At 40.9% G+C, this 26,350-nt stretch overlaps 1 protein-coding gene across 2 annotated transcripts in view; it reads left to right on the forward strand.

Annotated features, from left to right (window-relative positions):
- Positions 1–21,760, forward strand: part of olfm2a (olfactomedin 2a) — a 90,930-nt gene extending 69,170 nt beyond the window's left edge. For both annotated transcript variants that reach the window (XM_077618967.1, XM_077618968.1), the window contains 4 exons: positions 6,399–6,554; positions 11,761–11,980; positions 14,254–14,360; positions 20,789–21,760. In XM_077618967.1, the coding sequence (XP_077475093.1) occupies positions 6,399–6,554; positions 11,761–11,980; positions 14,254–14,360; positions 20,789–21,463 (1,158 nt within the window). In that variant the 3' untranslated portion in view covers positions 21,464–21,760. The remainder of the gene's footprint in view (positions 1–6,398; positions 6,555–11,760; positions 11,981–14,253; positions 14,361–20,788) is intronic.
- Positions 21,761–26,350: the final 4,590 nt, after the last annotated feature.

Raw genomic sequence — 26,350 nt, forward strand, 5'->3', positions numbered from 1 at the left:
ATATATATATATATATATATATATATATATATATATATATACATATATATATATATATATATATATATATATATATATATATATATATATATATATATATACGACAATAGGTTTAAATAAAGTGTGCGCATGCATATAGGGCCCAGGGACAAAAAAATATCCAATAGATTGCCTTAAATTAAGGGGTTGTGACAGAATATGTTCCTTCGGGTGCATTGTGCCTGTTTCAAAGTTGGAGGAAATTTTGTTCGCTTGAAGACGCAGGAGACACAACCGCCCATCTGGGGAGAGACAAACTTTCAATGAGGTGAAATGCAATATAAGAATTCAAGTGCCAGCCTGACTCAGCAAGACCCTTCTTGCATCTCAATTTAGCCCTCCCTCCCTCACAAGAGCACATCAATGTCATGTTGTGTGCTTTTACCACTTCCTTTGCAATCCCTCAAAAGATGATGTGACTTATCGAGTTGTTACTATTTTGTTGAGATGCACCTGCATGTGTTTTTTCCACATCCTTCTAAAAAAAAGAAAAAAAAATACATCTGCCATAAAAAATGGAAAATTGGTCAGTATATGTGTTGTGTCTGCGGGTATTCCGGTTTCTTCCCTCATCCGAAAGACATGCAGGTTAAGCTGGTTGAATACTCTAAATTGCCCCTAGTTATAAGTTTGTCCCCCACCTGCTGCGGCTGAGTGGTTAGCGCATCGGCCTCACAGTGGGGGACATGGGTTCAAATCCGGGTCGGTCCACCTGTGTGGAGTTTGCATGTTCTCCCCGGGCCTGTGTGAATTTTCTCTCATTCCAAAGAGATGCATGGTAGGCTGATTGGATACTCTAAAATGCCCCTAGGTATAAGTGTGAGCGTGAATGGTTGTTTGTCTCCTTGTGCCCTGCGAATGACTGGCCACTAATTCAGGGTGTCCCCCGCCTCTGGCCCGAAGACAGCTGAGATAGGCTCCAGCACCCCCCATGACCCCTGTGAAGATAAGCGGTTCAGAAAATGAATCAATGAATAATATATGTACAGCTGCCAGATGGTATAGACTGCAGGGGTGGGCAAACTATTCCACAAAGAGCCGCAGTGGGTGCAGGTTGTCATTCCAACCCATAGAGAGGGCACCTTTTCACCAATCCAGTGTCCTACAAGTGCAATCAGTGGATTGCAGTCAGGTGCTTCTTTTTTTCTGCAGAAATCTCATTGGTTAAACCAGGGATGGGCAAACTGGTCCTTGAGGCCCACTGTGAGTGCAGGTTTTTGTTCTAACCGATATAGCACAGACAGTTTAATCAATGAGATTTCTGCAGAAAACAAGAAGCACCGGAGTGCAATCCACTGATTGCACTTGTAGGACACCAGATTGGTGAAAAGGTGCCCTCTCAATGGGTTGGAATGAAAACCTGCACCCACTGCAGCACTTTGTGGAATAGATTGCCCACCCCTGGGTTAAACTGTCTGTGCTGGGTTGAAACAAAAACCTGCACCCACAGTGGCCCTCGAGGACCGGTTGGCCCACCCCTGGTGTAGAGGTTCATACACCTGACTTCGGTGCAGGCAAGCGTGGGATCGATTCACGCTTGTCGGTGGCATGATTGGGCGTGCAAATGGTTGTCTGCCTCTCTGTGTGCCCTGTTGCTGACCGGCGACCAGTCTAGGGTGTAGTAAGCCTTTTGCCCGAAGTCTGCTCGTATAGGCTCCAGCAACCCCCCAGCCCTAGCATGGATACACTGGACGGAAGATGAACAAATGAATGTATGAAGTACAACATGTAATGGAAACACAGCTAATGATAGGATATGATGCATTAGACTTAGAGCAGGGGTGTCCAAACTATTCCACAAAGGGCCGCAGTGGGTGCGGGTTTTCATTCCAACCCATCAAAATGACACCTTTTCACCAATCGGGTGTCCTACAAGTGCAATCAGTGGATTGCAGTCAGGTGCTTCTTGTTTTCTTCAGAAATCTCATTGGTCAAAATGTCTGTGCTGGATCGGTTGGAACAAAAACCTGCACCCACAGCGGCCCTCGAGGACCGGTTTGGCCATCCCTGACTTAGAGTGTAGGTAGAAAATCCAAATTGTAGCACACAGATCAAGTTTATTAACATCTGAACCAATTTAAACCCATTCACTACACTTGAGAGCCAGTTTAACTGGTGAGGGTTACTGTAATCTTTCACTCAGACCGCACTCTGTGACGATAATTAATGTATTAAAAAATATTGTAGTATTGTAGATACAACGATATTAGTATATGGATAGAATATTTGATTAGAAAATAATCAATTTGTGACCACAGGCCTCCAGAAAAATGTTTTCATAGAGTAAATTTGGTTTTGCACTATTAATAGAGAATATTCTTGCATAATTTCTGCTAAATTCATCCTAAATTATGCCCAGTTCTTCATCTCATTGACTGCCCTATTCCTCCCACTTCAAATGAATTGGATGCCTACAAACAATCACTTTAATTCACAGCACAAGGATGATTGGAAACTATGTGATTGAAAGTCATTCATTCATACATTCATCTTCCATGCCGCGCATTCTCGAAAGAGTTGCGGGGGTTGCTGGAGCCTATCCTAACTGACTTCGGGCGAAAGGCAGACTACACCCTAAACTGGTCGCCAGTCAGTTGGAGGGCACACAGAGAGACAAACGACCATCGGCACTCACAGTTATCCCTCCACCAGCAGGAATCGAGCCTGCACCTGCCCACACTGAAGTCAGGCGAGTGAACCGGTACTCGGATGATTCGCCTAAAGACGTTTCGCCGACGGACGTTTGACAGACGGACAGGTCGGCGAAACGTCTTTAGGTGAATCATCCGGTCACGAGTATGGTACTCAGATGATTCGCCTAAACGTCTTTTGGCGAATCATCCGGTCACGAGTATGGTTGCCTTGTCCTTCAGCCAAAAAAAGAAAACCCTTGAAAATTGTCGAGTCGGCCAAAAAGACATAGGACAATCCATATTTTAGCATAATTCTGGGTTCTTTTAATTGACTAGAGGTGATGATTACATGATGAGGCACCAGATATCAAAGGTGAGCACTCCAATCAAATACAATTACAGCTTGTGTTATTTGCGCTGTACAAAAGAAAAAAAAGACCTAGTGTGTCTATATGAGAGTGGCGATAGAGAAAGCTACACAGCTTCTTATGAAGCTTTACAATGTGGGGTTAAAAGGGAAACTTCACAGCAAAAACGATGTCTAAATATGGAAAAAATATACAATAAAATATTCAATAATCCAAACGTATTTGAAATAATAAAGGGATATGGTGTTTTATAGGCATTCTTTAACAGTCTCAAAAATGTAATGAAATTGGAAATTGTTCGTGTACTCTTAAGTAATTTTCGGCATTGACATCAGCTAAGGGAGAGTTATGTAGCTCAAAATGTGTTTCATATTGGAACCATGAATAGGTAAAAAGATTGAACTCATTCAGTTGGAACAAAACAGGTTGGTCACATGCATTGGAAAGCAGGGAAAAAATAAATTTCAGCATTGATGGGGAACTAACGTTACCGTGTGTGGAGTTTGCATGTTCTGCGTGGGTTTTCTCTGGGTACTACGGTTTCCTCCCACAGTCCAAAGACATGCATGGTAGTCTGATTGGACACTAAATTGCCTCTAGGTATGAGTGTGAGCGTGAATTTGTTTGTCTCCTTGTGCCCTGCGATTGACTGGCCACCAATTCAGGGTGTCCCACGCCTCTGGCCCGAAGTCAGCTGGGATAGGCTCCAGCACCCCCCGTAAACTTAGTGAGGATAAAGCAGTTCAGAAAATGAGATGAGATCACAAAAAAATTATATAATTTTTTAGCACCTGCTAGCTGAATGCATATATATAATGGTAGAGCCTGTTTGTATCAAACCTCCCTGATATAAAAAAAAATAAAAAAATAAAACATTGTGAAATAATTGAAATTGTCAATATTTTTGGGTCGAATCGCCCCGCCCTAGTTTCCATCCCTTCAGAGTATGTATAATATAATGAGTTTGGCCCTATTTTAGAATTTTTTTAGCATCTCTTTTTATTTCCAATAGGGAAAAAGAACATGTTTTGATAGAGCATGTGGGAGAAGACACATGTACAGAGAACAGTAGGCTGGACACAGTCATTGCGGGGGCTGAGTGCAGAAAGGCAAACAAGGCATCTGGAGCAACAGACTTGATGCCAAACGGTAACCTTTGAGAATTAGAACAGTTGAATAAGGATCCAAATAAACCCAGCGTGCAAATTGGAGGAGTTTGGACCATTGCCTGTCTGCGTGAGTGTCTTGTTTTTGTTTGTGTGGACATACAGTAAGGACACGCAAACACAAAGAAGACACGAACAGTAGGTTCAAATAAACTTTCTGCTGAGGGGGTGTGACGGTAGGCTGGTTATGCAGAAGTAGAGTGGGTTGTCAACATTGGCGGTTTAAACTTAGTGCCGGCCTGTATGGGGAATCGATAAATAGTGCCTGATGGGGAACATAAGATTCATACCGCATGCTCCTAAGATCCCCTCTAGCTTCTCTTCATAGCAAAGCGACGTTCAAGTTTGTTTCTTTTTTATATCATTGTATCATTCAATATGTTAAATGTTTCCCTCTCAACAATCTTTGAGGGCACAAATTCTTTGTTGCCTGGTCATTCTAGAAGGGATCTCTTCAGGCCTACCCAAGGTTTCCTATTTCCCCTTGTTGGGGTTCTTTGGCTTTTTCCTTGCTTTTAGGGGGCTTTAGATCAGTAGATGTCTTAATTGTCTTTCCACAGACATCTGTTGTGAATAAAGGCTATTTAAATAAATGTGACTTGACTTGTCACACGAGCAGTCGTCTCTTCACGGTCAACTATTTGAAATTCAGAGTGCTGCCAACCCTTAAACCTTGGATTGACAGATATTTAGTACCTTATTTTCTCGCATACTGACCGCTGCCGCATATAAGCCATACCCTTAAAATTGCCTTAAAATCACAGAATTTTACAATTTCTCTTGTTTAAAGTGCCCCCTGATTAACGATTTTGACCTCCATGTTCATGGTTTTAATAGGGAGTACAAATGTGTTACTTTAAAAGGAAAATCTTAAGAAAAATCATCGCACATGGACGAATTAAAAAAGGAAGTCACATGAGCAGTACAACCAGGAAGTGTGTCCGTAGCAGTCCAGTTTTGTCAAACCATCCCTAATCACTCTAAAGACTCTGGATGCAATAATAGCATGAGACACACATTACTCCGGTAATCAGCCTTCGATCAGCCTTAACAACTATTAGGATGTGATGACATGGAAAACACTACGAACACATGTATCAAGGATACTCGAATCTGAGCGAGCAATGGCAGGCACAAATAAGTGAGTTTTTCACGTTGTATGCAAGATACAGTTTGTTTTTCTTGAATTTTATGCATAGACGTCAAAATAAATTTTGTTTAGCGTTTTATCTGTTTATCTCATCTCATTATCTGAACCTCTTTATCCTCATTAGGGTCGCAGGGGGTGCTGAAGCGTATCCCAGCTGACTCCCGGCCAGAGGCGGGGGACACCCTGAATCGGTGGCCAGCCGATCACATTATCTATTTATCTTTTCTCTAGTTTGAAATATATGACTGCATTGGCCGTATTGTCTTGCGTTATTGTCACGTCTTTGGGGAGACGTCGAGGTGAGGTTACGAGGAATATGACCCAATCGCAGGGAAGCAGGCGAGGACGAGGGAAGTAGTGCTCATAATCAGAAACTTCAATAACTTAGGCAGGATCTTCGAAAATAACAAAGACTTAGAAATCAAATCACAAACCAAACCGGACTAGGGAAAACACGGGGAATCAAGGAACGAGGTAACGCAGACACCTGGCATGGGAAATAAGGCAGACGATCCGACAAATGACATAATAATCAGTGGGGTTTAAATAGACACAACAGGAACTAATTTTGAATCACGCGCAGCTGCACGAGCACAACGGCAAGGCAGGAGAGACAAACAAGAGTAGGGAAATGAACATCAGAACACAGGGAGAAAGCAATGGAAAAACAATAACAAGCTGCCTCTAACAGTTATGGGATTTCGTCTCTGTCACCTTGCAGTTTCGTGCATGTCAAGTCTAATTTGCACATAAATTAGCCATACCCTTGATTCAGTCATCATTTTTTTCAAGCTACAAATACGGCTTATATGCGAAAAAATACAGTATTTAAATTACCAACATACTCACAGGAAAGTTAACTAACTTTAAATTTAAATGAACCTCGGGGTGAAAACAAGCGTAATTACAGAAAATCCGGACAGATCATTTAGGAGTCAAACATGCATCAAAACATCATAGATATCCCCACATTTCGTTTCACACTCATCTGCTGCATCTACAGTGTATATGTAGATTATGATTCAAATTTTGCTGTTACTAGGTACAGAATGTAAGTCAGTCCATCGAGGTTCTGGATTTGCGGACAAACAGAGACCTCCAGTATGTGAGAGAGACCGAAGGCTTGATGAAAGTGGTCGATGGGAGGCTGAAAGTGGCCTCGGACAACCCGCGCAGTCTCAATCCCAAAGGCTTTCAGGTATGTGACTGTGCACCAGCCCTGCTGCACAGTAAGTACATTTTCACTGCATTTGGTTCACCCCAGTTCACATACCAATAATGTCTTGTATAATTCCAAGCAACACTAACTTAAAGTTGTGAGTGTCCCTTTTGAAATATTATAAGTGGTTCAACTTAACTTTTACCTCGACCAAGGAGAAGACTGTTCAGAGATGCAGCCAACAGGCCTATGATCACTCGATGGATGAACTTCAGAGATTTACAGCTGAGGTGGAAGAGTCTCTCCATAGGTCAAGAGTCAGTCCTACACTGCACAAATCTGACCTTTATGGCGGAGTGGCCAGGAGAAAGCCATTTCTCAAAGATATACATAAAAAGTCTCGTTTAAAGTTTGCCACAAGCCACCTGGGGACACTCCAAACATGTGGAAAAAGGTGCTCTGGTCAGGTGAAACCAAATTCGAACTTTTTGGCCACAATGTAAAGCGATATGTAAAAGCATAAAAGCAGCACAGCTCATCACCCTGAACACACCATCCCCACTGTTAAACGCTGTGGTGGCAGCCTCATGGTTTGGGCCTGCTTTTTTTCCAGCAGGGACCAGGAAGGTGGTTAAAATTGATGGGAAGATGAATGGAGCCAAATACAGGACCCTTTTGGAAGAAAATCTGTTGGAGTCTGCAAAAGACCTGAGACAGGAATGGAGATTTAGTTTCAAAAAGGGCAATGATCCAAAACATTCGTAAAGCCAAATCTAGAATGGAACGGTTCACAAATAAACATATCCGGGTGTTAGAAAGGCCAGGTCAAAGTCCAGACCTGAATCCAATCGAGGATCTGTGGGCAGAGCTGAAAACTCCTGTTCACAAACGCTCTCCGTCCAACATCACTGAGGTCGAGCTATTTTGCAATGAAGAATGGAAAGGAATTTCATGTGCAAAACTGATAGAGACATACCCCAAGCGACTTGCTGCTTTAATTGCAGAAAAAGGTGGCGGTACAAAGTATTAATGGAAGAGGACCTAATTATGACGCCCCACTTTTCAGATTTTTATTTGTTAAAAAAGTTTGAAATATCTCATAAATTTTGTTCCACTTCACGATTGTGTCCCACTTATTGTTGATTCTTGACATCCATTCATTCATTCATGCACCTTCCATACCGCTCATCCTCGAAAGGGTTGTGGGGCCGCCGAAGCCTAACCCAGCTGTCTTCGGGCGAAAGGCAGACAACACCCTAGACTGGTCGCCAGTCAGTCATAGGGCACTGATTCTTGACAAAAAATTAAATGTTATATGTTGAGGTTTGAAGCCTGATAATTGAAAGGTGACTGAATACTTTCACCTGGCACTGTGCATTTATTTACATATGTAGGTACGTGATTTAGTTTTTTTAAATCTATTTCTATCATCTAATTTTTTTAGGGGAAAACTTCCTAAGTGCAACAAATATGAATGGTGTAAATGCCCTATGAGCAATATTCCTTGTGTAAAAGTGTAGAAACTGTTAAAATACTGTTAAAATTAAAAATAAATTATAATAATAAAAATAAAAATTCACAAAAGCACCATACAAAAAAAAACCTAAGATTTTCCCCATTCGTGTTTATCCAAAGAATTTTGTTAAACTTCAACATCACACTTGACTTGAGAGGTTGTAGGTTGTATGGAATGTACCCTCGTTTCCATCCATCTCCATCTTTTCCCCTTACCAGGGAACACAAGCTGCGATCTTCTGTCAGGTCCTTTGTCTTCTCTCCCTGGCTCGTAAGTCATTCTTATCTCTGTTGAAATATGAGATGAAGCATATAATATAGGTTGATTGAAAAAAAATTGCAATGTGTGCACTTCCCTGGGGAAACGCGTGAATGTTGCTCACCAGTGTTTTACCGACTAGGATCTTACTGGAGTGTGAGTGTGTATGTATATGCCATGCCAATTCCTCGTTACCCCATGTCTTTCCACATCAGGTTTGAAGTCCTTGTTATTAAGATTATATATATATATATATATATATATATATATATATATATATATATATATATATATATATAATCTTCCGAAAATAACAAGGACTTCGAACCTGATGTAGAATATATATATATATATATATATATATATATATATATATATATATATATATATATATATATATATATATATATATATAATCTTCAGAAAATAACAAGGACTTCAAACCTGATGTGGAAAGACATGGGGTAACGAGGAATTGGCATGGCATATACATACACACTGATGTGGAAAGACATGGGGTAACGAGGAATTGGTATGGCATATACATACCCACTCACACTCCAGTAAGATCCTAGTCGGTAAAACACTGGTGAGCAACATTCACGCGTTTCCCCAGGGAAGTGCACACATTGCAATTTTTCTTCAATCAACCTATATTATATTATATTCTTAATGCGTTCTGGGACCAAGCTCGCATGTCGATTGACTCGTATCTCAAATCATCTAACCCCTAGAAACTAAATACAAATTGATTTGTTACCACCCTCTGAAAAAACACTAAAAAACAGGATATTACAATGGAAAAGCATCTTTTTTATTGGTCCTAATTCACCAGCTACTCACAAAGTAACAATTACTACCTATCTATATGTATCAGTGGCGGGCGGTGCATTTTCTGGTAGCGCCTTCAACGTATCAATCCAACCCTCAAAAGCTATTTTATGGCTATAAAACCTCTACTGCAGCTACAGCTGCAACACATAAAAAATAATCAATAAATTAATGCACAAAAATAGGCTAAAATCCACTTCCTAGCAGCATTTCATGATTAAATACAAATACTGGAGCTTTTTAGACATTAAAACCAGGCCAGGGGGTGATTTTCCCGGGAAAAGACAGTGATGAACGTCAATGGCGTACGGGCAAACATTGCCCGAAAATGGGGTAAAATCCAGCCGAAAACAGCATTTATTGATTAAATACAAATACTGGAGCTTTTTAGACATCAGAACCGGGCCCGGAGTATCATTTCCCCGGTAAAAAGACAGCGATGAACGTCGATACGTCCATACGTGAAATGACAAAAAAATGCACTAAAATTAGGTAAAATCCACTTCCTAGCATCATTTATTGATTGAATACAAATACTGGACCTTTTGAGACATTACAACCAGGCCAGGGGGTGATTTTTCCCGGGAAAAGACAGCGATGGACGTCAATGGTGAGACGCCAAAAATTAAACTGGGGTAAAATCCACTTCCTAGCAGCATTTTGTGATTAAATACAAACACTGGAGCTTAAATACAAACACTTGAGCTTTTCAGATATCAGAACTTGGCCCACAATTGAAATATTATTTAGGAATATAGACATATTTGTAATTTTACTCACCAAAAATCCTTTTTACACAATATCCATCCTCCTTTCTTTCTTCCTTCTTTCCTATCGCCATCGAAGCTAATGATGAAAGTCAAGCCTGTCCTGTCATATTTCCAGCATAGTCCGTTTTGAAAATCGCATTAAATCAACACAACAATATACTATTTGCTTGTGGAGCTAAGTTAGCGCGCTGAAAGTGCCCCACACACCATTTTCCCGGCTGTAACAGGCTTGCTAGCTTCGGAGTTGACCGCCCTTTCTTAATGATGTCCATTTTTTTCTGGAAAAGTCCGTCTGGAAAATAGCTTTGTGAGCAACAGAATCAATTTGTTTTTGCTTCTGCTTCTGTCGGCCTTAGTGGGTGGAGTTTGCGATCTCGGCTGCCTCGGGTACTGCTTTGGCCCGCCTACTAGCCAATCATAGTTTGTGAAAGCAATGACATGTCCCAGTCAGCAAAATGCTAACGCCTATAAAAAATCATTGTGGGGTTGCCAACTCGAAATCTGATTGGTTAAAAGCAACAGTCTAGTTTAATGCAGCAGAGCCCGCAAGAACTGATTGTGAAGGCTTTGAGGCAGATCTGATCTGGCAACAAATAATGGCTGAAATGTGATTGGTTAAATGCTTCAATATGAAAACACACATCTGGAAGCAGTGCAACCAGGGGGAAAAGCAATGAAAGGAAGTTAACAGACCATTTGGAATAATAAGTATTGACGGACAAATATAATATGATTCAGATATTTCTTAGGCCAGCAGAGAAAGCCTTGAAGGCCTTGACGGCCCGCCACTGATATGTATATATTCGGTCATATACAGTGCCATGAAAAAGTATTTGCTCCCTTTCTTATTTCTGTGTTTTTTGCATATTTGTCACAGGTTTTAGACCATTAAATCAATTTTCATATTCCACAGAGACAACCCAAGAAAAGAGAAAATGCAGTTTCTAAATGATGATTTTATTTACCAAGGCAGCAAAAAGCACAAACTTGTCTGGCCCTCTGTCCTGTCAGCCATCCATCATCTTGCGCCCATCGTCCCTGGGGCATGAAAGAAAGGGGTGTCCTGCCTCCTCTTTTTTATAGCTTCTTCTCCACGCATCAGTGATTTGGCCTGCTTGAGAAAACAGACACAGCTCTTTTGGAAGTTAATAACTTTAATGTTTGTTATTTGACGATTACTCCTACATGTTAAATGTTACTTTGCTTCACCAGCTAGCCCCGCACCTCTTGCGATGATGTGCAATACGGATGATGAATGTATGAATGATGTCATTGGTAGGCAAATAATTGAATACTATTTTTTTGTAGTAAATCAAATTTAGATTGTTATTAAGATGCAATAGCCAGAGATTGTGGTTCTTTATTTAAAAATTAATCATTTTATTTTTACCAATTATTTAATTTAATTATCTTTAATTACCTGTGCACATTTATATAGTTTTATTTTTTCAGGGTCCATGAAATCCTTGAAAATGCTTGGATTTTACTGTCATTTTTTCAATGTTTGAAAAATTCTTGAATAATAAATGCTTTAACATTCAGTTATTCTCCCCTCCCAGTCAAAATGGGGCGACTACCGCCATCATTGGCACTGAAATATATTCATTCAATACCATCGATCCCAATGGAAATAATTTTGATGCCTATCGTTGTGAATGACATAAAACATAGTAACAAACAAAAAGCAGAACGTCTTGGGATAATTGCGAGTTGTTGGACTGATTTCTCTGTTGTTTTGAATGAAAAAAAATATATGAATGGACCTACAGCTTCTGCATATGAACCACTCCGCTATCAATCTAACACATAGTGACTGTGACTAAAAATGCAAACACATGAAGCTGAATAAATGTCTCCCCTGACTGCTTAGGATTTGAAAGACAAGATGAGCGAGCTTCTCCGTCGCTTGCCCGTACTGGATCAATACAAATCGGACACAAAGATGATCCTCCTCCTTCGCGAGGAGGTGAGAAATCTGTCCTTGGTTCTGATGGCCATCCAGGAGGAGATGGGTGCCTACGACTATGAGGAGCTGCGCCAGCGGGTGCTGCTGCTTGAGACACGCCTCCACTCCTGCATGCAGAAGCTGGGTATGCACTCGCATGCAAATGACCGTTGCTGGGAGCTCAATGAATTCTTAATTGCATACTGTCCAATTCTAATACAGCACTTGTGTGCCTATAGGCAATTAGTGTGATTGGCGCGGGGCAGAATTAAATTATTGATTGGATGAGCATATTAAATAGATAAATATTCTGATGTAAAACATTTACACCCTGGTCACCCACTGAAATTATCAAATTAAATTATGAAGATTTCCTAGAATGTCACAATGAATAATTGATTGTTTTCCCTTTGCTAATGAATTAACAGCATGAAACAAACAAAAGGCTGATACATGATGATGGTGATGGTGATGGTGATGGTGATGGTGATGGTGATGATGGTGGTGATGATGGTGGTGATGATGATGATGATGATGATGATGATGATGATGATGATGTTGATGAATGGTGATGACGGTGATGATGATGATGATGATGATCTCTTTCAGTGCAACTGACGATGATAGATGTCGAATCATGTGGCACTTAAAAAATACATTAATATTCCTTAAATGAGTTTGTTACGAGAAGACATTGCTTTCGATGGCAGCCCATGAGTAAAACTTTGTCTGGAGTACACTGCAATAATTCTCACAAATGCAAATAAGACTTCCCTTTCTAGTCATCTGTGTGTGATTTTGCAGTCAATTTCAGCCAGTGAGGAAAAAAAATAGAAACATATATGAACTATTAAGTTTGAGGTCTGTAGAAGAGAGCTATTTTTTGGGGAGTGCTGCAATGAACAGCTAGAACGCCTTCTTCTATTCGCAATTTTTTTTATTCTCTCAAGTGGACAGAAGAAGGTACAAACTTGTTTCTAAGACAGTAAAACAAAGTGAAAACAGAACATAGAACAATAATGCAAGTTAAAACACACAGACAGAATATTTGGACAATAGAGACCAGTCCGGGCCCCCTCTCCTTCCAGCCTTCAGTGGCTTCCAGAGAGGGCCATGGTCTCAAAGCATGTCAACCTTTAAGACTATATGCAAATGAACAACTGGGTGTAACGCAAGTCTTGACCTGATCCAAGGAGATGAGTTGAGAAGAAAAGATGTGAACTTTCCTTGCTCATCACAATAGCCAGGAACAGAGAAACCTTTCCGTCTCCTTTTGGGCCCCCCTGCTGGGGTAACTGAATTAGTTATCTAATCTCTCATTTTCTGAACCGCTTTATACTTATTAGGGTCGCGGGGAGTGCTGGAGCCTATCCCAGCTGACTCCGGGCCAGAGGCGGGGGACACCCTGAATAGGTGGCCAGCCAATCGCAGGGCACAGGGAGACGGACAACCATACACACTCACATCCATACCTAGGGGCAATTTAGAGTGTCCAATCACCCTACCATGCCTGTTTTTGGAATATGGGAGGAAACTGGAGTATCCGGAGGAAACCCACACAGGCCCGGGTAGAACATGCAAACTCCACACAGGTGGACGTGACCTAGATTTGAACCCAGGACCCCAGCGCTGTGAGGCCGACGCGCTAACCACTCGTTCCTCCAGGCCGCCGAATTAGTTATGTAAAAGCGTAAATTCCACAGATGTTCTTTTTCCAAAGCAAAAAATAGCTAAGAACCTACATATAGCTACACATCATTTTAAAGCAATGAAAGAATACATGTGATTATAAGAAATATTTCTCTTCTGGTCCCATCATGGAAACTTTGAATAACACGGAACCTTTAGCAGCACAGAATTTCCTGATGCATTAGTTAAACTAACTTTACAGAAATAGAGAAATCTAATGAAATTAGCTCATTAATTTTTTTTTTTAAAAGGTACATCAATATATGAGAGGAAAGGTTGGGGACCACCAAAAGAACAGAATTTATTTAGCAAGGGTTAATTGGGGTTTTATGCCTCTCAAATGACCATTTATAGAAGAAAAATCTGTACTTTGCCTTTTTAATTTATTTTTTTGTTATTCAAATGTCTAAAATGGCATTAAAGGAATAGTTTTTATATTTTTGTATTGAAATGCCTTGAAATGCTGATTAAAATCCTATCTACCATAAAATCCTTCCAAGTAAAACAAAAAAGCTTGTTGTTATTATATTCCTATGCAATTACATTGTGATTAATTCATTACAAAGCCTCTAATTAATTAAAAAACAAATTCAACTAAAGACAGATTGATGAAAAGTCCAATGATTGGACGTCTGTCATCGTCAATGTTGCTGAAAGAGTTCAAATGCTTCCCGGCCCCATCTATTAATATTCATACCTTCCTCTTTCTATCTCTCTTTTGACCTGCAGGCTGTGGAAAACTCACTGGTGTCAGTAATCCCATCACGGTCCGCGCTTCGGGGTCCAGGTTTGGCTCCTGGATGACAGATACAATGATCCCCAGCTCCGACAACCGAGTAAGTATCTAAATCCCCGGGTAAATATTGAAGTGGACTCAAAATTTAAAAGGCAAAGGGAGGGAAGGTGTAAAATGGAGATCCCTTAATCTTACATTAGGAATTTCCAAGTAAGAAATTAACGCAAATTTAAGTTGGCCTTTTCTATCTTATGAACATAAATTCAAGGAAATTAGTGGGACTTCAGGAGAAAAGTGCTGAAGTTTGACCTTAACTTCTGTTGGAAATGTATCCGAAATATTTCTCTGCAACCCAATGATCACTAATGGATCCATTTACCTCCTCCCTTTGCTCCTTTGTCCCTGCGGCCCAAGCTAATAAATCATGCCATCATCATCAATGGCTGAACAAATGAGTTGTTTGCCCTCGAGTTTTCAAAATGGCTAAGGTAATTAGCGTGCGTGCCCCTGGACATGTTGATATAGAAAACAGTCATTCAGTCAGTTTATGGATGATGGAGGGAAGGATGAGCTTGAATTTCATTTTCATTCATTCATTTTCTGAAGCGCTTATCCTCTCAAGGATTGCGGGGGGCTGGAGTCTATCCCAGCTGACTTTGGGCACGAGGCGGCGGACACACTAAATTGGTGGCCAGCCGATTGCAGGGCACGAGGAGACAGACAACCATTCACCCTCACACTCATACCTGGGGGTAATTTAGACAGTGGCGGGCCGTCAGGGCTTTCAAGGCCTTCTCTGCTGGCCTAATAAATATCTGAATCATATATTATATTTTGTCCATGAATACTTATTAAATAATTCCAAATTGTCTGTTAGCTTCCTTTCATTGCTTTTCCCCCTGGTTGCACTGCTTCCAGATGTGTGTTTTCATATTGAAGCATTTAACCCAGGGGTAGGGAACCTATGGCTCGGGAGCCATTTGTGGCTCTTTTGATGGGTGTATATGGCTCTCCGCTAACCTGTGGTAAAATATGGGAACCACTGGTGAGAGACCTAAGTCCCGAACACACCAATGGGAGCGTCACGCCGGCAATGTGGCGCCGACACGATCTCTAGCACCTTTTTAATCCTAATTTTTCTTCATTAGACTCTTCTGCATGCACACTCTGATTGATACTCATTGATTAGCAACAGTGAAAAAATGTACTCAAAAGAATTCAGAGACTTTTTTTTACTTCCAAAGTGGTGAAATGATTAATAAATTGCACACATTTCATGTATTTTTACTTTTAAATTCTTAGTATGGCTCTCAAGGAATAATGTTTGAAAATATGAATTGTTTATGGCTCTCTTCGTCAAAAAGGTTCCCGACCCCTGATTTAACCAATCACATTTCAGCCATTATTTGATGCCAGGGTCAGAAATCTGCCTAAAAACCTTCACAATCAGTTCTGCGGGCTCTGCTGCATTAAACAAGCGTCGATAAGACTGTTGCTTTAACCAATCAGATTTCGAGTTGGCAACACCACAATGTATTGTTGCAGGCATAGGGATACGTCATTGCCTTGTCACAGGCGTAGGGATACGTCATCGCTTTCACCAATTATGATTGGCTAGTGATTAGCCAGAGCTACTAAACTGTATCTGGAGCTAGCTGCACATGCAAATATATTGTTGTGTTGATTTAAAGCCATTTTCAAGACGGCCTATGCCAGAAATACGACAGGACAGGCTCGACTTTCAGCATTAGGTTCGATGGCGATAGAAAAGAAGGAAGAAACAAAGGAGGATGGATATTGTGTACAGTTAAAAAGGATTTTTGGTGAGTAAAATATGGCTATATTCCTAAATAATATTTCAATTTTAGGCCCAGTTCTGATATCTGAAAAGCTCCAGTGTTTGTTTTTAATCACTAAATGCTGCTAGGAAGTGGATTTTACCCCATTTTAGTGCAATTTTGGCCCTTTCGCGTATGGACGTATATGGACACATATGGACGCATATGGACGCGTCAACGTTTATCGCTGTCTTTTTCCCGGGGAAATCACTCCCAGGGCCCGGTTGTAATGTCTGAAAAGCTCCAGTATTTGTATTTAATCAATAATGGCTGCTATGAAGTGGATTTTATCCCATTTTAGTGCATTTTTTGCCGTTTCGCGTATGGATGTATATGGACGTATCGAAGTTCATCGCTGTCTTTTTCCCGGGGAAATGATACTCCGGGCCCGGTTCTGATGTCTAAAAAGCTCCAGTATTTGTATTTAATCATTAAATGCTTCTAGGAAGTGGATTTTACCCCATTTTTGTGCATTGATTTATTGATTATTTTTTATGTGTCGCAGCTGTAGCTGCAGTCAAGGTTTTGTAGCCATAAAATAGTTTTTGAGGGTTGGATTGATTCGTTGAAGGCGCTATGAGAAAATGCACGGACCGCCACTGCATCCTAATATAGCATCAAATGGTCAAAATCTTGTGATTTCAAAGTAAGTTTAGTGTAAGTGTGAATGGCTATTTGTCTATAGCTGTTCAGATATGACGTTTGGTAATGTACCGGTTAACGCAATTTGCAGGATCAGATGACATTGGCATGAGCCGGAGGTTTTTTTTGGCTCGTGGCCTAGTCATGTTATTGGCTCACATAATGGCTAAAATAGGAGGTAATCTACTACTACAGAGATTAACATAGCTATTTCGTGACTACACTAAATGTATCTATTTTTTCTTGACCGTGAAACGAAATAACATTTGACAAGCAGTAACCATGAACCAAGAATCAACTAAAATAACACCCTTTGTTCACCAACTCTGTAGTTTAACTGGTGAATGGGATGGCGCAAGACTCTGAGCACAGGCAGTGCATGGGTTGATAGCATATTTTCTTATAATTCATTTTTTCATTTGTAAATAATTGGGATTGAGAATGTGTCATCTTTCATTTTGCTTTCTTACAAATGAATGGAGGGTGGCCGCCGGCCGAGTGGCTAGTGCGTCAACCTCACAGTTCTAGAGTCAAGGGTTCGATCTGAGGTCGGTCCTCACTGTGTGGAGTTTTCATGTTCTCCCCAGACTGGCGTCGGTTTTCTCCAGGTACTCTGGTTTTCTCCCACATCCCAAAATAATGCTGGTTGAACACTCTAGATTGCCCCTAGGTATGAGTGTGAGCGTAAATGATTGGCTGCCCACCAATTCAGGGTGTCCCACGCTTGGTGCTCATAGATAGCTGGGATAGGCCCCTTCCCCCCACCTTTTCAGGTTTATTGGTTCAGAAAATAAATGAACATGAATTAATGAACAAATGAATGGGTCCGATTGGTGCAGTATATTATCTTAAATTCTTCAGTGGAATAAAAAAAAAGGCATTAACGGGCATGATGTTACACAGCTCATGTATAATTGAATTAAATGTTTTTATTGTAATTATACAAGTATAATGATATTGTAAAGCTTTCCCCATGTAGTGCAGAAATAACAACAACAAACAATCAGACAAATAAATAATCAATAAATGAGAAACAAATAAATGAGTAGTCCAAGTGAGATCATCAGAGCGGAGCGGCCTTGTTTCATTTGAAGTCCAGGATGATTTCCATGGTTTTGGAGACGTTCAGCGCCAAGTTGTTGAGAGTAAACCACTCGCTGAGTCTATGGACTCAACAACAGACAAACATATAGATAATCAATTTTTAGTAATGATAAATAAATAATCAATAAATAGTAATAGAAAAATAAGTGGTCAACATAATAAATAAGTAGTATAAGTACTTGTCAACATGGGTAAGTGGTACAAAGTGACTAAAGTGGCAAGCAATAAGTCTTAATTAAGTCCTAGGTGCAGAACTCGAGTTGAGCATGGTAACAGCTCTTGGGAAGAAACTGTCCTTCAGTCTGTTTGTCTTGGCTGTTATGTCTCTGTAGCGCCTTCCAGAGGGCAGCAGGTTTAAGGGGTGGAAGCCAGGATGCCTATTGTCTTTTATGATCCTCCCTGCCCTTCTAAGGCAGTGGGATTTGTAGATGCTGGACAGGCTAGGTAGGGGGTAGTTGATGTTCTTTTGGGCTCCGTTGATCACCCTCATATGTATATTCTTCAAAAATGTCCATCTATTCATTTTCCTGTCCTTTATGGTTTCTCTAACATTCTGTGCAATAATTCCTTTACCCTAAGGCACGTTAACCCTTTCCACAACTTTGGTCAGGTTTTTGTGTCCCTTGAACTTGTCTTGAGCTCAAGGTTCCAGAATTTGAGCAGGACACGTCCTCTGCTGACCCTCTCTCCTCATGCACCGCTAGGAGCAAAACATGAATCGATCTGTGTTGGCACATAAAACAGAAGACATCACCACACTTTGCAGTCAGTCACTTTTGTCCTCCCCCATTCACACTTAGAGAAAATCAATCAATTTAGCAACTCCATTGTCGTCCTGAAGCACTCTCAGCAGCATTTGCTGTGCTCACTGCTTTGTCTTTAATACTTCAGTTAAGACAAAGTTCATCTTTAATTGATTTAATTAAATGGCACTCGCTGCGTAGATGTTTATTTTATGCTTAACACAGTAAGGAAGGCTTTGCTGAGAAAGCTCTCTTTTCCCCCTGCTATTGCGCCTCCCCAGGTGCAACCTTAGGCACTTTGCGAGTCATAAGTGTGCCAATGGGAGAGAGCGGGAGGAGTCAAGTGCAGGAGTAGGATTGTGGGAAGGGGAAATGATGGAGCAGTAAGCATCCTCACCGTCCTTAGATGATATCCTATGTTAGGAGCAGCCTGCTATTGTTTTTCCCGACTCTCGTTTGTCCCTCCTGCCTTGCCGTTGTGTTCGCGAAGCTGCGCGTGATTCGAAATTAGTCCCTGATTTGTCTATTTAAACCCTACTGAGTTTAATGTCATTGTCGGATCGTCTGCCTAAATTCCCTTAACATGCATCCACTTTACCTTGTTCCTCAATTCCACGTATTTTCCCTAGTCCGGTTTGGTTTCATGTTTCGTTTCCCAAGTCCTTGTTAATTTGTAAGGTCCCTCTTAAGTTATTAAAGTTTTGGTTTTGAGCACAATTTGACTCGTCCTCACCTCCCTCCCCGCGATTGGGTCCTAATCCCTCCTACCTCGCCTCGACGTCTCCCCTGACGTAACATCCTAGAGCATTTGTAAGGTTAGGAATCTAAGTTGCATCCCCATCTCTTGAAATTTGATGTCTGTTTCAACAAAATTCTGCTCCCCAAGTCTTTAGGACTAGAACTGGTTTGGTGTGTTTTCCAAGAACAAAATTAGGTAGATGCAGCATTACGTTTATTAAGCTCTTCACCTCTAATCAAATGACCTGAAGATCTGGGGTGCCCTTAAACAATTAGCTCCTTTAAATCAGGGCTAAAAACACTATTGTTTACCACAATATATTCATAACTGCCCTTATTGTTCCAATACCCATAGGGCATGTAAATCAGGGATAAAAACATTATTGTTTACCACAATATATTCATAACTGCCCTTATTGTTCCAATACCCAATGGTATGACTTGCTTTTGATTGCCTTTGAATATATGTTATTTGCGTTATAATTTCCATTCCTTTTTTGTGTCTTGACTAGTTTTTATCTGGCAAAGCATTTTGCATGTCCTTGTGTTGAATTGCGCTATACTAATAAGTTTTCCTTTTAAAACTGTCCTGTTCAGTTGGTTAGACATTAAGAATGGGAATCTGAGTGTTCTTATAGGCTGAACAGTTTTAATGTGCCACATAGGAGTTTGATGTAGGAGACAAGAAGGTTTTTATGGGTACAGCAAGAAAGGAAGCACAGGTAAAAGAAAATAACAAAAAACAAATTATATTAGATTGTGATATATTCATTCACTCATTCATTTATTTTGAGAACCGCTTATCCTCGCTAGGTTGGCAGGGGGTGCTGGAGCTCAGATAACTAGACGGAGGACACCCTGAATCGGTGGGCAGTCAATCACAGGGCACAAGGCGACGGGCAACCATTCACGTTCATGCTTAGGGGCAATTTAGAGTGCTCAACCAGCCTACTCTACACCTATAAGGAAGAAGTTGAAATCATACTCTACATTCTACTTGATTGCTAATTCTGCCACTGATAATCTAACTTACCTGAATTTGTGAAGTTTCACCTTGCCGCGTGTGAACCCACTCTGACATGTGTTAGTCACACAGAAAAATAAAACTGCTGTGCAAGGGTCTTGCAGAGGGCCCAGAACCGCCCCCAGCAACAGAGGGGGGAGCGAGCGCAGCACAGGCTTGCCTTGTTTCATTGTGAACTGATTGCAGACTGTCAGAGGCCATGTAACTGTAATGGACTGGTCACCTTCCAGTCACATTAACTCATTGGTTGCCACTTCAAATGGAGGCAAGTGATGAACTCATTTTTTTTCACAGTAGAAGAATAATTAAATGCCACATGATTGGCACATCATCGTCAATGAAATTGAAAGGCTTAAACATCGAGGCAAAGTTGAGCATAGCTTGTTATTGGAAGTGGAGGGCCCAGATTAACTTATCATCACTACTTTCCTTGCCCTAGGTTTGGTCCATGGACGGCTATTTCAAGGGTCGTCGCGTCCAGGAGTACCGCACCATGAGCGACTTCATGAAAGGTCAAAACTTTGTGCAGCACCTGCTCCCACACCCCTGGGCTGGCACCGGCCATGTAGTTTACAATGGCTCGCTGTACTACAACAAGTACCAGAGCAATATCATTATCAAGTACCATTTCCGGTCCCGGAGCGTCCTTGTGCAGCGTAGCTTGAGCGGTGCCGGCTACAACAACACCTTTCCCTACTCCTGGGGGGGCTCCTCCGACATCGACTTGATGGCCGACGAGAAGGGCCTGTGGGCGGTTTACACCACCATCCCCAAAGCCGGGAATATTGTCATCGGTCGCCTGGAGCCGCAGACTCTGGAGGTGCTGCAGACGTGGGACACCGGCTTCCCCAAACGCAGCGCCGGAGAGTCCTTCATGATCTGTAGCACGCTCTACGTCACCAACTCTCACCTCGCCGGTGCCAAGATCTACTTTGCTTACTACACCAACACATCCACCTACGAGTACACGGACATCCCCTTTCACAATCAATACTCGCACATCTCCATGATGGACTACAACCCCAGGGAGAGGGTCCTCTACACCTGGAACAATGGGCATCAAGTGCTCTACAATGTCACACTGTTCCAGGTCATTAAGACTTCTGGTGATTAAGCAGCCTGATTTACGTAAAGTGGACACAACTAATACCGCGTACAACATTTCGGGAGAGAAAATAGGAGTAAGTTTAAGTTGGGTGTGCAGGTGACAGGATTCGAAGTCTGAACAGGTACAGTAGAGGCTTGTATTTTTTATCATATGTTCATAGTGTGCAAGTATTCACATTGTGAAACACACAGCAAGGTCAGTAGTGAAAAGAAAGACAGCATTTTTGTTTTGTTTTCTTCCTGTGATGAGTAAGCATGGCCCATTTTAATTGTGATGAGAAATAAATATCAGTCTTTAACATTTGACCATGTGATTCTTTTTATGCTAATTCAATAGGTCAGGGCGTTTAATAATAATAATCGGACATAGGCCCTGTCGTCATCATCAACAACAAAGAGCCTACTTGTCATCACACCCAGAAACTGCGTATGACGAAATTGGTGGTGCTTCTCCATAAGATGCGTTTACTCGGCAAAAGACCTAAATAAGTGATAGTTACGGACTTGTAATTTGGCATTCTGCTGTTATGATGATGAATTAACACGTAATTGGGATTGGAATCCTGTTTCTGAATATAACCATTCCCATTTAAAATGACCTATGAATGGAGCACACACATCCAAATAGGACAAGCAGCGATATTTAAATAAAATATACATATTACAGTACAAACACCAACACTTTATGGCGCAAGTGATTTTTAGTAATTAAAAAAATCTTAAACCCATATAGACCTGGTGCGTACACTTGATTATTGATTCTTTAGTCAATTATAGGATACTGTGCGACAAATCCGATTCAAGGGCCTTCGATTTTCTTTGAATTAATACAAAATTATGAACACATTAAACACAATCAGCTCCAATTTAGATAAAGCAATAAAAAATGCAGATAAGTTTTGATGTGTTTGACAATTTCTTTGAAGAAATATCAGATTTCCATACTTGGAAAAAAATGAACAAAATTAAAATCATTTGCATGTTTTGTTTCAACTGTGTTTAACAAATCAATGTCTTGATCTACATCAATTAATACAATGCAACCGTAGTGTGAATGACATGCAGAATTTAGTTTTCTAAGAAATCATATGTATAAATTTCAAAAATACACAGCTGCCATTTACAAATTGATATAGAGTACTTAGTTCCATTCAATCTTTTATATTATTATAATATCCTCACTGACACTAGCAAGATACTATGCAATAAAAACTGCCAATGCAAACAAAAGTGTCATTGAAAAACAACAATAACCTTGAATTTCAACAATAATTATTTACGTGCTAGGTGGAGGCTATCTGAAGCTTTCATATCAACTTTACACGAGGTCTTAGATACATGCATTCATTCATCGTAAAGGTTGTGGGGTTGAGGAAGCCTATCCAAGCTGACTTCTGGTGAAAGGCTGACTACACCCTGGACTGGTCGCCCTTAGGGCACATAGAGAGACAGAGGGCCATTCACATTTACAATCATGCCAGCAGCAGCGGGAATCGAGCCCAGAGCTGCCCACACCAAAGTCAGGTGAGTGAACCACTACATCGTCTTAGATACATAATGCAAAAAATATAGTTTGCTATCATTTCAATGCAACAGACACACACCAAGGAGAACAGCATTAAGTTTTCTAAAATAGTTGCAGAAGTTTCACAAATTTATCTACATATGTCTTTTGTGCATTTGGACTCACTGCTGCGTCGATCCAAACTGGTTAGTCTGCTTTCCGTCTTGGTAGGCCACAAATAAGTCTTTATGAGCATTAAGGATTAAAAACTGAACTCACAGGATGCATTACTATCAAGTAAAACAACTGTTTTTTTCATTCATTCATTTATCTTCCATACCGCCCATTTTCAAAAGGGATAGGTCTGTGTCTGTGCTTGCTACTGTCTTGCTCGTGCAACCAAGGAAATTTCCCGAATATGGGATTAAATAAAGTTATAATCTAATCTATGGAAAATGAATGAATAAATGCTGATGACTGTAGTGGCAATTAGGGTGGCAAGCCAGTCTGTATGGTGGCAAATGCCCCCCCCTGTTGGATGCGCCTTCTATGTACCCATAAACTGTGTACTACATCACATTTTGGGGCATGTAGGACACAAGATTAGCTCTTTCAGTGCCATTGATAATGATTACTAATAATTACTATATTTTTTACCCTATTACTGGCCTGTGACTACGTAGGGTGTAATCTGCCTTTGGCCTGAAGTCAGCTGGGATTGACTCCAGCAACCTTTCCAAGTATGCACGGAACATATGATTAATGAATGTATTCTTTATTTTACATTAGCTACCTTTTCCTTTGAGTAGATTTTAATACCAGTAGATTTACTTGAGTCAAATGTCATCAACGTACTTTTACTTGAGTAGATAGTTTGGGGATTTTTGGTGATGTAGTATGGATGACAACGCCCGGGAATGTGAAGAGTAAAGTATCATTTGAGTTCTGTTCAGTAACCGTCACATAAACCCTTCCGCTTCCATATTTCCCAAGTGAAATCTGGTGCTAAGAACTTGTTGCCATGAGATCGTTCACAGTTTTGTTTTGTCTGTCAGCTCCAGTCAAATAAATGTCATGTCAACTACTTCTACACAAAAAGATAACCCATAATTAGGAAACACTGCAGCTGTTTCGCTGCACGTCAGCTATCCTTGTCAGTATCAGAGATAAAGCAACATTGTTTTTCTATAGCCCATCTCTTGCAATGACATCATTTTCACCCGATCAATTATTTATAAGGTGTGTTGAGAAGTCCATCTCCCAGCTTAACCATAGCAATCAAATTCATAGTGGATGGTTGGTCTTTCCTTGTAAGTCTTGAAAAGCATGAATCTGAGGAGATTTTACTATATAAACTGGAGGTCATATCATCATAACACAAGTGGGTGAGAGAGAATGCCCAACACAAAAGCATTTTGGACTACATTAATATTGAATAACGCGTGCATTTTAAATTGTAGCATCGCACTTTTGGCAATGCCATGGTTAATAACCGTGTTTTGTTTTGTTTCGGGTAAATGTCACTGTTAACAACTATTTATTGGCTGCCCATGATTCTTCACCTGGTCGAAGCATTCATGGTTGCAGGGGGTGCAAGAAACCACAGGCAGCAGGCATAGTACACCCTGAATTGTTTGCAAGCCAATGATGGGGGAAAAACATTGAAACAGACAACCACTCACCCTCACATCACACCGGCACCGAGTGGGAATCAAACCCAGACTGCCTGCACCAAAGTCAGGCCGAAAAACCTCTGCACCTTTGGGTGGCCTGGTCAAAGCAGTCTTCACTAAAATGTTCTGATCAAAGTAACAGAATACTTAATGGAATGTTCATCACTTGGTCAAACAAAGTAAAATAGAGCCTCATATCGGCAGTGTTTGTGTTGGGGCAATTTTCTACACAAGACGTATTAACTGTAATATTATTGAAGTTCTTGCTAAAAAAAATAAAAATAAAAAAATAAAATAAAATGCTTACCACCACAGTAATGATACTATGAAGTACACTAAATAATCCTAAATAACAATAATGAACGGAAGAGGAATTATTGTGCGAAGACACCATGCACCAGGGACGTCATTCAGCAACAAACTAGTTTTCTAACCGTGATATGGGAAAAATAGTTTTTTTCTGTGCTTTTTTTTTTATTTTATTTTTGTACAAAGAACAGGAGTATGGGTTGTGGCTCAATAAGTCAAATCTATTGATTTCAGTAATCTCGTGGGAACTTTTACTTCTTTGTGGTATCAACTCCTCTGCTTCTTTCTAATCATGTTTTTACACTTTGGAGCTATAAATACATACGTGGGCAGAAAAGAATGCACGTTTTTTATTTTACAACACAATAGAGGATAATGAAGTTGGAATGGAATATGTTTCTCAGAGTTGACATGTTTAACCCTTTAATACATGTGTTACATTACACATACTCAGGCAGTTAGCGCCTCAGCCTCACATTTCTGGGGTCATGGGTTTGATCTCAGGTCAGTCCTCATTGTATGGAGTTTGCATTTCTCCTTGGGCTTGCGTGGGCCTCACATTTCTGGGGTCCTGGGTTCAAATCCAGCGTCGGTCCACCTGTGTGGAGTTTGCATGTTGTCCCCAGGACTGTGTGGGTTTCCTCCGGGTACTCCGTTTCCTCCCACATCCCAAAAACATGCAGCGAAGGCTGGTTGAACACTTTAAATTGCCCCCAGGTATGAGTGTGAGCGTGAATGGTTTCCCGTCTCCTTGTGTCCTTCGATTGGCTGGACGCCAATTCAGGGTGTCCCCCGTCTGGTGCACGTATCTGGGATAAGCTCCAGGACCACTCGCGACCGTGGTGAGGATAAGCCGTTCAAAAAAATTAATAAATGAATGAATACACCTACTCCTTCTCTGACATTGATGGTAATAGGGGTCTAATCCTTTTTGACTGGGAGACCTGTCAGCAGTCTCCTCTGAACCTTCTTCACTTCATGGCTTCACTACATCGAGAATTTGTTTCTGAAGTATAAAAAAAAATCATAAAAATGTCAAAATCCACGCTGAAACTTGCAAGCAGAAGCCACTTACTTCCCAGTCTTACGCTTGCCACTAAGAAAATGGCAAAAGACAGAGGACTGTCACTCATCTCGGCACCAAGAAAATAAAATGGCGGACAGTAGGCGGTGGCCGTCATTTTTATCCAAAAATAGTGCTTTCTGAGCAGCCTTGAGCCTCTGCGATTTTCATCAGAAATGCCCCATCGGCCTTGTCCGAAAATAGAGAACTTTAGGCGGCGAGGATGCCTAGATTCCACAGCGGAGGAATGTGGATTTTCCCTAGACACGTTTCAAAGCTCCCGGCGACGTTACGGCAGACACCATCGGTCTTGTCCAAAAATAGACCACTTTGGGCAGCAAGGCT

Source organism: Stigmatopora argus, chromosome 14 (assembly GCF_051989625.1).
Source record: "Stigmatopora argus isolate UIUO_Sarg chromosome 14, RoL_Sarg_1.0, whole genome shotgun sequence".
NCBI classification, from domain to species: Eukaryota; Metazoa; Chordata; class Actinopteri; order Syngnathiformes; family Syngnathidae; genus Stigmatopora; species Stigmatopora argus.